Source organism: Pygoscelis adeliae, unplaced genomic scaffold (genome assembly GCF_000699105.1).
Source record: "Pygoscelis adeliae isolate BGI_AS28 unplaced genomic scaffold, ASM69910v1 Scaffold108, whole genome shotgun sequence".
Classification (NCBI taxonomy): domain Eukaryota; kingdom Metazoa; phylum Chordata; class Aves; order Sphenisciformes; family Spheniscidae; genus Pygoscelis; species Pygoscelis adeliae.
The window spans coordinates 3,804,609-3,819,124 of NW_008825498.1; the positions used below are offsets into that span (position 1 = coordinate 3,804,609).

At 38.8% G+C, this 14,516-nt stretch overlaps 1 protein-coding gene across 4 annotated transcripts in view; it reads left to right on the forward strand.

Annotated features, from left to right (window-relative positions):
- The window catches only part of NOL4 (nucleolar protein 4), a 202,172-nt gene that overhangs the window by 142,062 nt on the left and 45,594 nt on the right, over positions 1-14,516 (forward strand). For 2 of the 4 annotated variants that reach the window (XM_009331424.1, XM_009331427.1), the window contains exons 7-8: positions 13,290-13,469; positions 14,208-14,399. In XM_009331424.1, coding sequence (XP_009329699.1) covers positions 13,290-13,469; positions 14,208-14,399 — 372 coding nt within the window. The remainder of the gene's footprint in view (positions 1-13,289; positions 13,470-14,207; positions 14,400-14,516) is intronic. The other 2 variants (XM_009331425.1, XM_009331426.1) reach the window with 1 other exon arrangement.

Here is a 14,516-nt window from a genome sequence, read left to right on the forward strand (position 1 = left end):
ATCTGGTTACTCACTAGGGAAGGGGAACTTTACTAAAGTTGTCCTTGCCTTTCAGTTTTTAAAAGTAATTCCTGCTTAGTGGTTTCCTGATCTGTGGCCTGGCCGCACAACAGAGCAGAGTCAATGCCACTTCCGGTGACAGTGACGAGGGGTGTTCACAGAAAACTCTTCTGTCCCTCACATTCTGTGCATCTTGTATTGGGTTTAGTAAATGCAACAGATGAGAGAGACGTTCCCCATTCATACTCCAAAAGGATCTCAGCCTGTAGACCACAGCACTGCACGTCTTGAACTCAGGTAGAGCTCTGTGAAAGAGGAGAATGGGTGAGCACACAGTGTAGGCAGCTGCACCATGAGAGGGGGGCCACTTTCTCAAAATAGACATATGGATGACTTATTTTTAAAAATATATTCTATTTTGTTTTCCTCTTTGTTCTTTCAATTTCATCTATGGAAGCTAAGGATAAAGTAGTAGTGATGTAACATAAGGAAGCGAATAGAAACAGACACAAACTTTTAAAGCTTTAGGCCAGTTTAGATCTGGATCTGAACTTTTCAGCTAGTTCTCTTCATGTGATAAGATGACTTAATACAGGATCAAATCCCTTTTCCCTGAATTTGGGGGCGTGTGTGTGAGATTAAATCATTGGGGTTGAAGCAAGATACAAAGCAGTTTTTATAGCTGTTCACTGCTCCATAGTCAGGCATTGAGTTGTGATATCAATATGAGAAAATGCACTGCCTGCTCTGATTTATTCCATTTTTCTGATATACTTCTAGCTGGTTTTCCTCCCAGAACTCTTCATCTACAACAGTGTGGATTGAATATGTTTTTTGGAGGAAGTGGAGTTTTGCCAAATAGGATTTCCTACTCTGCTAGGGGAATTCTCCATTGCCGGATGGTGATAGGAGCTGAGCCTTGTGCACCGACTTAGTAAGCTAAGGTGAATGCATGTAACAGAGTGGTCCCTAGAATTTACAACTCAAAATATCTCTTCTAATGGAAGCTAAAAATATTGTTGTTTGTAAATGAGTTTGAACTTTTACAGACCAGGTCTGTTAGATCATCTCGGAAACTTCTGTGCTGCTTGATGGCTGCACGGTTCCCTCGAACTGGGCTCTAAGTACCAATGTGACAGAAACATTTTGCAGTAAACTAAGATTATTCAACTACAAGAAATCACAGAGAGTACTGGAGCACAGAGTCAAGTTCGGAAGTGCAGTTTCCTTTCCAAACAGCAGCTGTTTTGGGAGCTTACACTATGCCATGATAGCCTGGAGGAAGCAGGACGATTCTCTTCTCACAAGCCTGAGACTTTAACAGGCTGCATATAAAATCCCAGGGCTCATTTATAACCAGGCCACCCAGAAGTTCTAGCTCACTTTTGTATCAAATATATACTAACGTTTGTGCAAGTTAGAAAGTGCTGTACCATCTTGAGCAGGCAAACTGACAGATTACCATGAGAGTTTCTCGTTTCTTCAGGATGGTACCATGAAAGCTATGATCCAATAGAGATACTTAATGATATCGGTAGGGATTTAGGAGGCTACTGTGATCTCTCTCATTCTTCTGGGGAAGAGCATTGGCTCTTCAACACGCTGTGTTGTTTGCTAGAATTGGTTCCCTGAATAGTTGATCAGGAATTGCCTTTTCTTTTGGGAGTCATGTTTAATGCTTTTTATAATATTGTCCTTCATCCCCCACCCTCCAAATGTCAGACCGTGTCTTTAGCAGGAGCACAGCCAGCGTGGCTTTAGGACTGACAGGTTCTTTTGTTGTTTCTGTTTCTTGGTGCTCTTTTTGTATCAATCCTAAGGATGCATTGGTCTGGAGGACCTGACGGCTAGAGATTGCCTTTATGAGGAATTCTCCTGCTATACTCTTACGGTTGCTGTCATGTGCTAACCTCAAGCAATACATCTGGCTTACTCATATGATAAATGCTTTGTTTCTCCTTCCCTAAACAAGGAGGGTCAAACTACATACATTTCTTACAAATCAGTCTAAAGATTTATTTGTGGTAGACAACTAGGGAACTAATCAGTAATCTATTCCATCAGCTTCAGCTACAGACAGCTCAGCTGCTCCCCTGTCACTCTATTGCAAACTAGGAACAGCTCCCCGCAGTTCAGGAGCCCTGTCTTCATCTGTCCCCTCTTGATTGGTCTCAAGTTCTAAATCTCCCCACCTGGCCCTTAAGCAATAATTAAGGCAATTAGCCTCTGTCTCCCAGGGCTAGTTGCTAACACAATCCAGCTGATTTACCTCCAGAGACAGGAAAAAAAAAAAAAAAAGGTTGCTACTATAAGCAGATAGAGGCAAAAGGCAGAAAGGAAGAGCAAGAACAAGCTAGTCCTTCATTCTCTAGTTGTGCCCTATAGTTCTCTGTAAGCAATATATTCCTCTCTTGCATATGCAACAAATTCGTGTTGTGCCCCTGTTGCATTCCTAGCTTTCCCCCAAAGAAATCAATCTTTAATATGTCATCTTATTACCAGGATCAGTTGTACATGGCTGTTCAGTACTGAGCAGATTATTTTGGGTTACATGCATGTCATTAATCAATTGGCTTTGGTTTTTTGCACGAGTCTGTCTCTCAGTATGTTGCCATTACTGTCTTTTTTCCTCTAATCTGTACTTCTGAAGGTGTAAATGATTGGTCAGACTCATGATCAGAATAGAAGGAGTGACAGGACTGTCTTCTCTCACTTATTCTGGCATATGACTGTAGTGACTGAGCAACACAAACTGAAGGAGGGAGAGCCTAAATTTGTCTCAAACGATGCAGACAAGTGAGTTGGAGTTCCCTCCTCCACTGCTTCCACCACCTGATTTTTAATCTCCTTCCCAAACATTTGCACTTCTGCCATGCTCAGACTGGAAAGGAGAAAGGTGGGAGAACCTCTGAAATGCCATTGTGTAGGAATGAAGTAGGAAGAGGAAATCAGCAAAGGGAAGAACTTATGATAAATTCAGAAAGAGCACACCAAGAAAAGTCCATTGTTAAACCATTTTCCTCTCTCTTGTCCCTATCATCATTTTTGGTTCCTCATTATTTCCCACTTTTGTTCTGTGCACTGTGTTCTTCTTACTCATATGAGTTAGGATAAAAAATGCTGCTCCTCCTCATTAGAAAATACAGGTCCACAGCTCAGCATATAACTATGTGTTTAATAAGTCCAGCTGCAGTGTAGCCTTGGGCAGACTTTATGGGGAGTTGCTGAATTCCTGGACCTCAAAGAGCACTCTTTTGCCAAAGTCCTGACAAGAATGGGACAGAGGCATCCTTCGTCTTCGTTGCTTTCTTTCTCTTTACCTAGTGAAAACAAATGCTCCTCTCCTTTGCTGCTGCTGCTCTTGCGACACACAAACCCTGCAGTGGTGATGTATTATTATCCCTACATCTGTCTCGGCTGCTACTCTCTGGAAGTTTCTTTTGAAACTTTGTACAACCTGGAAGCCTCTTGCGTAGCTTCCATTTCCAGCTTTCCTGGGATACAGAGAGAGAGGGGAGCAAGATGAAAGTAAGTGTGAAAAAAGAATAATTCTTATCTCCTGACTTCCTGATATAACTTGAACTCTTGCGCCTGTGAATGTGTTTGTTCCTTGGGAACATTGCTCTGCAGATAGAAAAAGCTTGCATATACCTGAGCTGTTACAGAGGAGTAGAAAACTGTCATAGTAAAGAGTGAGAGGAAGAAAAAGGCGGTGGAGTAAAGGGGCAGGTACAAAATCTTTAGATTCTCTGTAGTCGTAGTTCTCTTAGCAAGGGCTTCACCTGTAGCTGACAGTCATAGATTCAAGGGATGTTGTTCACAAATAAGCACATAATTTCCCAGTGTAGATTCATGCTTTGGGACTTGAGAAAACAGCCTTATGTTTCATGTTTGTAATTGAAGAAGAAAACAGGTTATTGAACCCTTTTGGTGTCACAGCTTAAATTTATGGCAAGAGGGAGCAGAGAGAAATTTAGGGAGGAAGATGTGAAGGAAATAGTATGAGAGTCAAAAGAACAATGCAAGAGGAGAATGAAGCAATAAGAACTAAAGGCATAATGAGTTCAAAGAGAAAGAAAAGAATGAAAGATTTTAGGAGAAAGCTTGGAAAAAAAAGGCTTAAACTGAACCAAGGGGCATGAACAGAAGCAATAGCAAAGGAGGAAGAAAAAGAACAAAGATTGTGGCAGTTTCCTAGTTCACTGTAGATGTTTGACAAGGGACCTGTGACTAAACCAGTGAATTGCATGTGGTTTGTATTCCCTGGTTTGTATTCCTCACTGCTAAAGTGAAGAAGGGGATTCTTCTACTTAGGTTTTCCAGCAGCAATATGCTCAAGATTAAAATAGAGCATGCGATGAGGCCATGTTGACAAGAAACCCTGATCTTCTGTATTTACGATAACATTATTTCCCCGCATACAGATACCCCCAAGAAATTAAAATCTTAGAAATAAAACAGTAAGCTTAGGACATTTAAACTACTACTCAATAAATTATTTCACTCTTGTATCTCAATTCTTGTTTTTGCTGACAATAACTTCATACCTAAGTCAGACTTCAGATGCCATGACTGCAGTTGTAGTATTCAACAACTACTTCTCTTTTGAAAGCTAGCAGCAGTTTGGGATATTTTCTAACAATAAGGGTAGCACTGTTGGCCAGTAAGTGGGCTCTTTGAAGGATAGACTGAGTTTTGTCAGGGATTCTGCTGTTACCTTGCAGGAGAGTTGCTATGAAACTCGACTGTTTGTTGTACCCCTGCTGACATGCTCAGTTATGTCTTACTCTTCTGTCACTTAGATGAGGACAGGCTGCAAAGAGAGAGGTGAGAGTCTTGAGGCTTGCATTGTGATATTCAAGTTTATAAAGGTCTTCTCCATCTTAGTTACTTCCTAAATGTGTTGCCTACATTAGCAGTTTCATTCTCAGTTTAAACAGAACAAGAAATTAATAGCCCAGTGTTTTTGCGAAATAGTTTGTAGCTCTTACCAGCCAGTTGTCTAACAGTTGACCGAAGAATTGGTGGTCAAAAATGCTCACTACCTGCCTGTAATGTGAACCTCAGTGGTCACTGAAGTATATTTCATAAGAAAAATGTTCCCTCATTCCCATATAAACTGTTGCTATTTCATTTAAAAAAGAAAACAAACGAAAAAAACCCTGACAAATGGAAGGCTGTGGAATCTGGGTGGAAACTGTAAAGGTTCTTGGCAAAAGGTCAAAATTTCACCAAAAATTAGAAATGGTAGTTTTCCAATGGAAGTTTTTGATTGATGCATTTTGACAAAAGCACAAGAACTACATGGGGCACTCCCAGGCTCTTGGCTTCACAAAGCTATGGTGGTACCTGCAAAGTATGCTAATGCTGTCCTTAGGAGACCACTCATGAAGTTTCCTTACCTTTGATAATAAGGTAGGTTTTCTTCTTTTTTGTAAGGTAGGCTCTTACAAGAGTATAACATCCTCATTCAGATCTTCTGGTTTGATTTTGGGTGTACTATAGGAAATGTTTAAATCCTCTATTGGCTCACAGTTTGCAGAAATCCAGAAGTTTGTGATGGAGCTTTCCTATGTGGCAGCCTCTGTTTCTCAAATTCACAGAAACTCTGTCAGATCCTTTTAAAGCTTCAAAATAGCAGTGTATGATGCCAAAATAATTTAGGCTTTTATTTGAGTCTGTCACCATTTAGCTTTGACTTTTCAGCTCCCACAAAGGACATTGTATTTTTGCCAAAAACATAGCAGCCACATTTTGCAATATGACCCATTATTGGGGGTTATATAACTATGGTTTTTTAGTGTTTGGTCTTCCTACATCAGTGACAGGAGTTCTAGAATTCATTAATAAAACAACTTTGTAAAATAAAAGCTGTGAGAAGTAGGCAAGTCTCCTGCTCTGTTAAATTGGCTCTGCCCTGGTACTCTTGACACTGGTGGGCTAGGGAGGTTTGGACACGCTTATTCTGATCCTCCCAAGAATTCTTCCCCTCCAGAATGGCTGGAGAAGGAGCAGGAGCCTTCCTGAACGTGCTGAATCAGGTAATAAGAGATTGGTTGTGGTTGAATTAGAAAGAAGCTCATTAAACTATCGCCTCTAAATATACTTCATTCTTCTACTTGACTGAGAATTCTCAGTTGCCTCTCTGTTTTTACTCTCTACTTAATTTCTGAGCTTATTTCTATTAGGGCAAAGTGATGTATTTCAATAATGTTGGTCAATACCAGTGGGGATAGACCTAGGGTAGACTATATTTTAGCTAAAAGGAGAAAATGTACCACCACAGGAAGATCTGTGTTTCAGGGGGTCTTTCAATTATTTCTTATCTTTCAATTATCCAAACTTCTGTCTATCCAGATAAATCCTGCTGGAATGAAAGTGTCTGGGTAATTTACAGTTTACTCTGCTTATTGCTAATAAATGTGCTTCTGTTGAAAGTGGTATTATAAGCAAACAGATGATACAATATAGACTGGCTAATTACCAAGAAAGAATGAGTAGGTAGTCTTAGGAACAGTCACTGTTCTCTCAGTGACTACTGTAATGACTCAGGAGAAAAGACCATGTCAAAGATAATTCAGGAGAAAAATCTTTTTATTTCTTAGTTCCTATTGTAAATAACTGAACAGTTGTCTTTCTGGAGCTCACATTGTTAACACAGAGCAAACAGAAAAGATCTTTTAATATTTCAGTGAAATACAAGTTTTGTGTAAAAATGTCTTATACAATCTACTCCACAACACTTTACATGTTAGATAACACTTTTATAGAGTCAAACCTATGAAACCCTAGATTTCAGCTCTCCATTCTTCCAGTAAAAATGCTGTTATCCTCATGCTCCAAATAGCAGAATTATACACAATGACTCCTTCCCATTATCAGGGGTGAAATTTTATGAAGTAGCTGGAAAGGCCAATTGTGGTGTAACAAGGGGAGCAAACTGGTCATAGTCAGATGCAAAGATACGGGTAAGATGAGCAAAAGTGTGACAAGTTTATAAAAATGAGGTTAATTGCATCTTGAAATAAATGGTGAGATGCTGGAATTATATTTGAGACTTCACAGTATTTTCTGTAATGAGAAAAAAATGATGGGCAGTAAAGTTCCACACACATGACAGTATGAAGGTTTAAAGGGGCCGTGTAAAAAGGATAATAACAGTAAATTCTGGAAGAGAGAAAGGCATAGGATTTAAGAGGGATTGTGGAAAAAATGGCTTATTAATAGAAAATAGTAGAAAGCTGGACTTCTATCTATAAAAACTGAAAGAGGATTGCTTAGGGTAATAGCTGAACCTTAGTTTTCCAGTTATTCCTCCTGCTTTAATGTTTGAATCGAGGAGAAAAAGATAGGAACATTTGAATTCATAGTTTCATCTCTTTTAATGCCAAAAGGGCATGTATGTGCCCAATGTATTTTATGTTTTCTAATGTGTTATTTATATTACACGTTATAGATTTAAAGTAAAAAAAAAAACACTACCTCCTGTAGGCAAGTTCTGTGCAATATGGAAAACTCACAGTTTCCGCAGGAAAGAAAGTGGAACTCTAAGAATCCAATATTCATTTCAAATATAATTTTAAGGGGAAGATACAGGACATAAATTTTCCCTTAACCTTACAGGCTTAATCTTTTAATTTTGTTTATATGTCAAATAAAATGCATGCTTCTTACTCACAGTCAGTTCACCGAAAACCAGTGTGTTACACTTTTTTCAAAAACCTTGTCATATGTAGAATCAGTTAAAAATGTAAATGTGAAATAAAAAGTTAAAATCAAGTTCTAATTTAATTGACAATTCTGGACCAAAAAAAAGTCTTCAATCAAACGTGGTGTCATCAGAATATTCTAATCCTTTTCTGTATCATAGGAATGGTTTCTGTAAAAATATGTATACACAATAGCACATGGGAAAATATGCGGAAAAGCACACCTAATTTGCAAGAGTAATTGCTGACATTGTAGACTTTTGTGTATTCAGTGGTAGAGGGGGAAAGACTGAGATGTAGAAAGAGAAGGAAGAAAGGGTTGGAGGTACAACTGAGGGGACGAGCAGAACTCTGTCAGCTTTAGATCATGGGTTTATTTACTCATTAAAAAATTTTGTTTGGTAACTCATAGATGTGGAGGCAGATTTCTAGACGAGAATCATGTATAGCCAGCAGAGTGTTTTCATCTCGGCCTACCTCACAACTCCTTTCCTTTCCATGCAATATGGAAACCTGTGCTACTGTCTTGCCAACTCTTCAAATCTCCAAATCTCTTCAGCTCACAGGAGTACAGGGGTTTGTGAGTGTTTAATGTAACAACTGAAGGAATTGCACACTATCCAACTAAATGTAGATGTAAAATGTAATGTAAATGTGAAAAATGAAGCTTCATTAAAAAAAAAAATAATCTGCTACGCTTCCTTCAGAGGCTTTTTTCCCTGAAAAGATGGGGTCTTTTGTTCCCTTCTGGCATTTTTAAAAAATCATAAAGCCATGATTTTTCCAATTTTTGGTCATTACAAATAACCAACCTCATTAATTAACTTTCTGTCACTGAATAACTTCTGGTCCAGTAATCAACAGCCGCCTTTGTACACTCACTGAGATAGCCAAGAGTCTCTTGCTGTCAGTTGCTGGAAGAAGCCTCCTGCAATGAGTTCATGTGGCACCGTCCTCCAAACCATGTCTGATGGCCACACACCAGTGTCTGAGCCTATCAGGCATTGGCGGCACCATGGTACACTTTATATTTATTAATGTTCTGGATTACTTCTGCTTTATTTCTCGCAAAATGACAGCATGACTTCTGTTGGCAACTGTGGGGTTTCTGCATTACTGTCTGATACATTACATGTATGTCTGATACATACATACATACATAACATGTATGGGGTATTCTTTTATCTTGCAAATAAAGTGATAAGCTTTTTCTGCGGTAAGCATATTAGAAATCAGTCAAGCAATAAATGAGTATGTTTTCCATAGAAAGGCCTCAAATGGAATACACTCTGGAGTTTTGGGAGTTGCTCATTGAGAAAGTTTCAGACCAAATAAAGAATATCCAGAGCAGACCAGTAAGAATGATTACGAATCTGGAAAACATGAGTTTCATAGCATGAATTAATTTATTGGGAAGAGAAGATTGAGGGGAAGGGACATGATAACAGTCTTCAAATGTCTGAAAGATTCTTGTAAAGAGGGAAGAGAATGCTCTCTTCTCCAGGTACACCTGTCCTCCATTGCGGTATGTGGTAGATAGGTGAAAAAAAATAGGCTTAGTACTGTTTATGAAGGTCAGAGGTGGGTGTTAAGAATATTTTAATAATTCTGAAGATAGTGAAACACTGATGCAGATTGTCTGGGGGATGCATGGCATCCTGTCACTGGAAGTCTTAAGATAATAACCAGACAAACAGAGGTCAGGAAGACCTTCTGACTTTGTTCTGTGGCAGCAAGATGAACTAGATGACACTGTGATGTCCTCCCAGGTCTTTTATTGTATGATTTGACACTCACCTTACTTCAGGCAGCTTTTGTTGCTGACTTGTAATGTATTGGAAGGATGTTGATATTTCATGTCACAAGCTCCTGAAAGCAGGTTGTTAGGCAAGAACCTTTACTTTCATTTTTGTAAAGCAGAAGTGTCTAATACTTACTATTGCAAGGAAGAGATTAAAATAATGAACTTCAAACCTACAGCAAAGGGCAGGGACAAAGTGGCCAGAATATATCTATCAACATCTCAGTATTTTTAAGACAACTTAATAATCATCTAAATGTTTGGGAGAGGCAATACTCTTGGCCTTAGCCTTGGCCTCGTTTGTTCTGCTTGAATAATTTCTCATTTTACATTGCTGTCACCTTCTTTTCCAACGCACATTTGTTAAGCACAAAGATTTCACCTGTGAAACGTCTTGTGTCTACTAATGCTTCCACTCCATGATTGCTTTAATCTTGCATTGCTGTCAACAGAGATGTGTATGCTCCCTCTATCCCTTCCATGCTCACACTCTCCTGTCAGCACAAAGGTTTGTGCTTTCAGGTGGTGAACTGGAGTCAAGAACTGATCCTGGTCTTAAACAGACTGGCGAAAGAAAAAAAAACCACCCAAACCCAAAACATTTTAACCAGGATCACTTCTCCAGTCTAGTTCACTGCAGGACCATAAAAATGTATGTGTGAAGGGGCGTACAGGAATCTGAATGAACAGGTTCCTGTCTGGCGAAGGTGGGAGCAGCCTTTTGAAAGGACAGTGCAAGACCTAAAATTGTGGAACGTGTGCTAAGGAAAAGTTGTCCTCTGCTGTCCTACTCTATGCTTGTTTAGCACTGCACCTGCTTAATAGAGTACCAAAAGAAAATGCTCATCAGCTTTTGCACAACTGCGGAGTCAACACAAGTGAGAGAAACAGTCTGTTCCTTCTCTGACTCGATATTGATCTGTGTAGAAATACAAAAAGGTAGAAATTTTATTCTTAACTGAGCTTTTGTAACCTCTTCCCTCAGTTTGCCAATACAACAGCTAGGAAAAAACCTACCTTTTTTTCCTGGTACTGTACACAATCTTCAAATCCACGATGAATAAATATGGATTCCTGCCATGCAACTTTCTCAGAGTATGTTGTTCTCCACGGTTCATTTAAGATGCTGAAGTTGTTCTTGAAATGAATATTTTGGAGAAGACATTGGACAAGGCGCTCTATGGAATGCTTTCTTTAAAAAAAAAATTACTATTGCATTTTTGAGAGACACAGCTAATCAATTTTGGCCTGAATTTCTTTCCTTCACAAAAGCAAATCTCAATCCTGGTGCATAATTTCTGATCTTGGCATCCAGCCCAAACATATGTACATACTGAAATCAGTTTTGCATCTGTTTAACTTTATGCACGAGTAGTCTAATTGGATTTAGTCTGATGAAATGACTCATGGAAAATCAAGTGTTTGCAGAACAAGGGTTTCAGACAGTAGGGTTCTTCAGGGCAGTAGCTTCTACAGCTTTATGTGGTGCCTAGCACATGAAATGGCTTTTTGATTATCTAGAAGCCCTCTGCATGCTGTATAGCTGTAGTATGAGGTGAAATGAAGAAGTACAAAAGAACAAGTCTTGCAGTCTAGGTCAGATCTTCTGCTGCGTAGCACTTGGACACAATTACAATAATTGTAACAATTAATTGTAACTTTCTTTTTTAAAAATTTTCTTCTGGGAATCTCTTCAGGATCAAGGAAAATCACTCTTCTTATTCCTTCATAACAGGCTACCAGGCTGCAGCTGTTGGCCTTCTGGTAGCCATTGGTCGGGTTAAATACTGTTGCTTATGTATGCTAGACACTCTGATAAGTTATAGCCATCATCTTCTATCAGGATGGAACTATATTCTTCTGGAGCCTGATAATTCAATGGATTCAACACCTCCTGCAAGGAAGAGTTATCTAAATGGACAGCAATGTAGATATTAATCATCTTCCCAGAACAAAATATCAGTTTGTCAAGAAAAGGAACAGGGTTTTTTGCTGCTCTCCCAAGTCTTATCTTCCTATGCCATCTCATGTCTGCCATCCTGAACCCTGGCTAATTTCTTGCCTTGTAACTGTGCAGTCATAGGCTGTAGGAAGAGAAGAGGTGATGCTGAGCTTGCTACTTGTTGAAGGTGTTTGTATCTAGAGGCTGGCTCTTCTGTTTTCTTTTGATGTTTTCTCATTCTCCCTACGTCTGCTATAAGGGTCTAGGGAATGGAGAGTGGTCTGGAGAGTGGTCTAGAGAGTGAAGAGACTCAAGGAAGGGGATGAGAGAGGCTGCAACATCTGATGTTAGGAGCATTAGGGATTAAAAAACGGAACTCCAGGGGATTTGTACTGTGAGAATATAGTCTGGGGAGGATAGATAAAAAAGGCAGGCTTGCAGTATGAGTGCTGTTAAGGCAAGGCAAGGAAATGTATGTGAGTGACTTCAAAACTGATGGTGTACAGAGGACCAACGTAACATGGAAATGGAAATAGGAAAGAACTTGGGGTAAGAATATAAAGCAAGAAGTATACCTTAAAGATGAATGGTTTTGTTGGCCTTTCCCTCCTACCTCACTGCCCAGGTACATTCTGTGATTGGTGAAAACACCCTGAAATAAAGACAGTTTTAGGAATCTCAGAATGTAGATCAAGGCATGTGATTTTAAGTATTTGAAATGTGTTTTTGATTGAGGCATTATGCTCCTGACTTTTGGTGACATTTAAGCAGGAGGCACCTAAAAAAAGCACGTATGTGAAGTTCATCGTGTAGCACCCGATTCAGGACTCTCTGAAGTTAATAGACTACAGTATGCTTTGAAGCAAGAGAGGAAAATATTGAAATATTACAGGATTAAAACATTATAGAAGTAAAATTGTGCTCTAAATTACCTAAACGTGAAGCTGATGGCTCTGGTGAAGATACTCTCTGATGCTTTTGTGTGACTGGGGGAAAGCTTTGATCTTAAAGTGTTAAGTCATAGAAGGCTTTTTATTACTGATGTCTTTTTGTGGTCTGCAGTTTGAAGTGTATGCAGAAGAAACAGGTAACTGAAGTCTTGATATTGCAAGGAAAAATGCACAGTGTTGACTTTTGGTAATTGAAAACCTTTTGGTCCTACAAGTGGATACACTTTAATGAGATGGTCATCTGTTTTATCCAGCAAGCTGAATTTCTGCTCAGGGGAAAGTTCTGAATGCTGATACGCAAAGAGAAAATGGTTTTACTATATGGTTCTCAGAAGAGCATTCAAAATGTTAACAAACCTACACATCTCTAATTCATTCTGGGGTTTTGCAAGTGAAACTAGAACATAATAATCTCCAAGTTTTGAATAACTTATTGCAGCTCTTGATAATATTTCGTATTGATTGGATGAATATCAATGTTTCCTACTTAAATCCTCTTTGCCTTAAAATGTGTAATTTTTAATCCTTTAGAGCAACTGCCCCTTATTTACATCTTAGCTAATACAAAGAAGTTGATATTTGTAAGAAACTTCTGTATGTAGTACTTAAACAAGGCTGTGTGGCAAAGATCTCATGTTAACTAATTATCATAAGTAATTAATTTGTTAATTGATTTACTGAATTTGCAGCTGGTCAAATTTTTTTAAAGTACTGAAATGAATATTATTGTGAATTGTTTGCTCTTACAAGGCTTATGAGCACTTTATGTTGAACAAAGAATAAAAAGACATCATGGAATTCTTTAAATATTTATAAAGCATTTTTGATGAGTAGACCTTATTTCCATGGTGAATTTTTACAAACATATTCTTTTTGTCTATTTTCAGTCCCCTGCACATAGCTATTCAAGCTATGACTCTGGCAAGAATGAGAGTGTAGGCAGAGGTGCTGAAGATCTGTCTCTGAATCGAGGAGATGAGGATGAGGATGACCATGATGAGCAGGAAGATCCTGAGAAGGTTAATGAATCAGATGGGGTAGAAGCTGAGCGACTGAAAGCTTTTAACGTAAGTCCTCTTGCACTCATTGTCTTGTTTACTTCTACTATTCCTTTCACATTGTTATTTATGGGTAAGTTTGACAATACTAAAGGCACATTAATTAATTTGCAGGATTTATTTCAATTATTATTTTAATACACATTAAACTCTTGCCAACAGATGACATTTACTGTGTTTTATTTAGAATTTTAAGGCAGAGTGCCATGTTTACCAGTGAGGAAAACAAAGCTTTGTTCTGTATGTGTGCGTGTGCACCTGTGTGTGTGGATGTGGATGTGTGTATGTGCATGTTCACCCGTTGAATAGAAAGGGGCTGTAGCTAGTTTATCAGAAGACCACTCCGGTGGTCAGCTGTTCTCCATTGCTTTCCCAATGTATGTAATTATGCATGAAAACATAAGCAATTGTTCAAACAAAGAAAAAGTGAGAGTCAGTTCAATAAAATGATTTGCAATCACAGCTTATTGTTAATAATGAAACTTAAGTAGTGCCTATTTTCACAATCTGTTCTGGTTTATCTCACAAGTTCTGTATCCTATAGACTATTCTTTTCTTGTCTTTTTTTTAATCAGCCCCCCAAAATAACCCTTTAAAGAACTGTTTGCTTAATATTTCTGGCTTCCCATTACAAAGCTCTTCAGTGGATAGAAAAAATGTCTTCCTATCAGTAATCAAGACAGGAAGCTAGGAAGAGAAGAGAGCCTCCCTCCAAACCCATCTCCTCTGTCTCCCTCTTGCCAACAGATGTTTGTCAGGCTGTTTGTAGATGAAAACTTGGACCGAATGGTCCCAATCTCTAAGCAGCCCAAAGAAAAGATCCAGGCTATCATTGACTCATGCAGGCGACAATTCCCTGAGTATCAAGAGCGTGCCAGAAAACGCATACGTACTTACCTCAAGTCCTGCAGGCGGATGAAAAGAAGTGGTTTTGAGATGGTGAGTTTTGATTTAAAACCCAGCCCTAGTTTCCATCAAAACCCCATATGTAAATCCATGGCACTATTTTGTTTTCATCTTAGTGTCTTTTTTGTTTGTTTATTTTTTTGATAATAC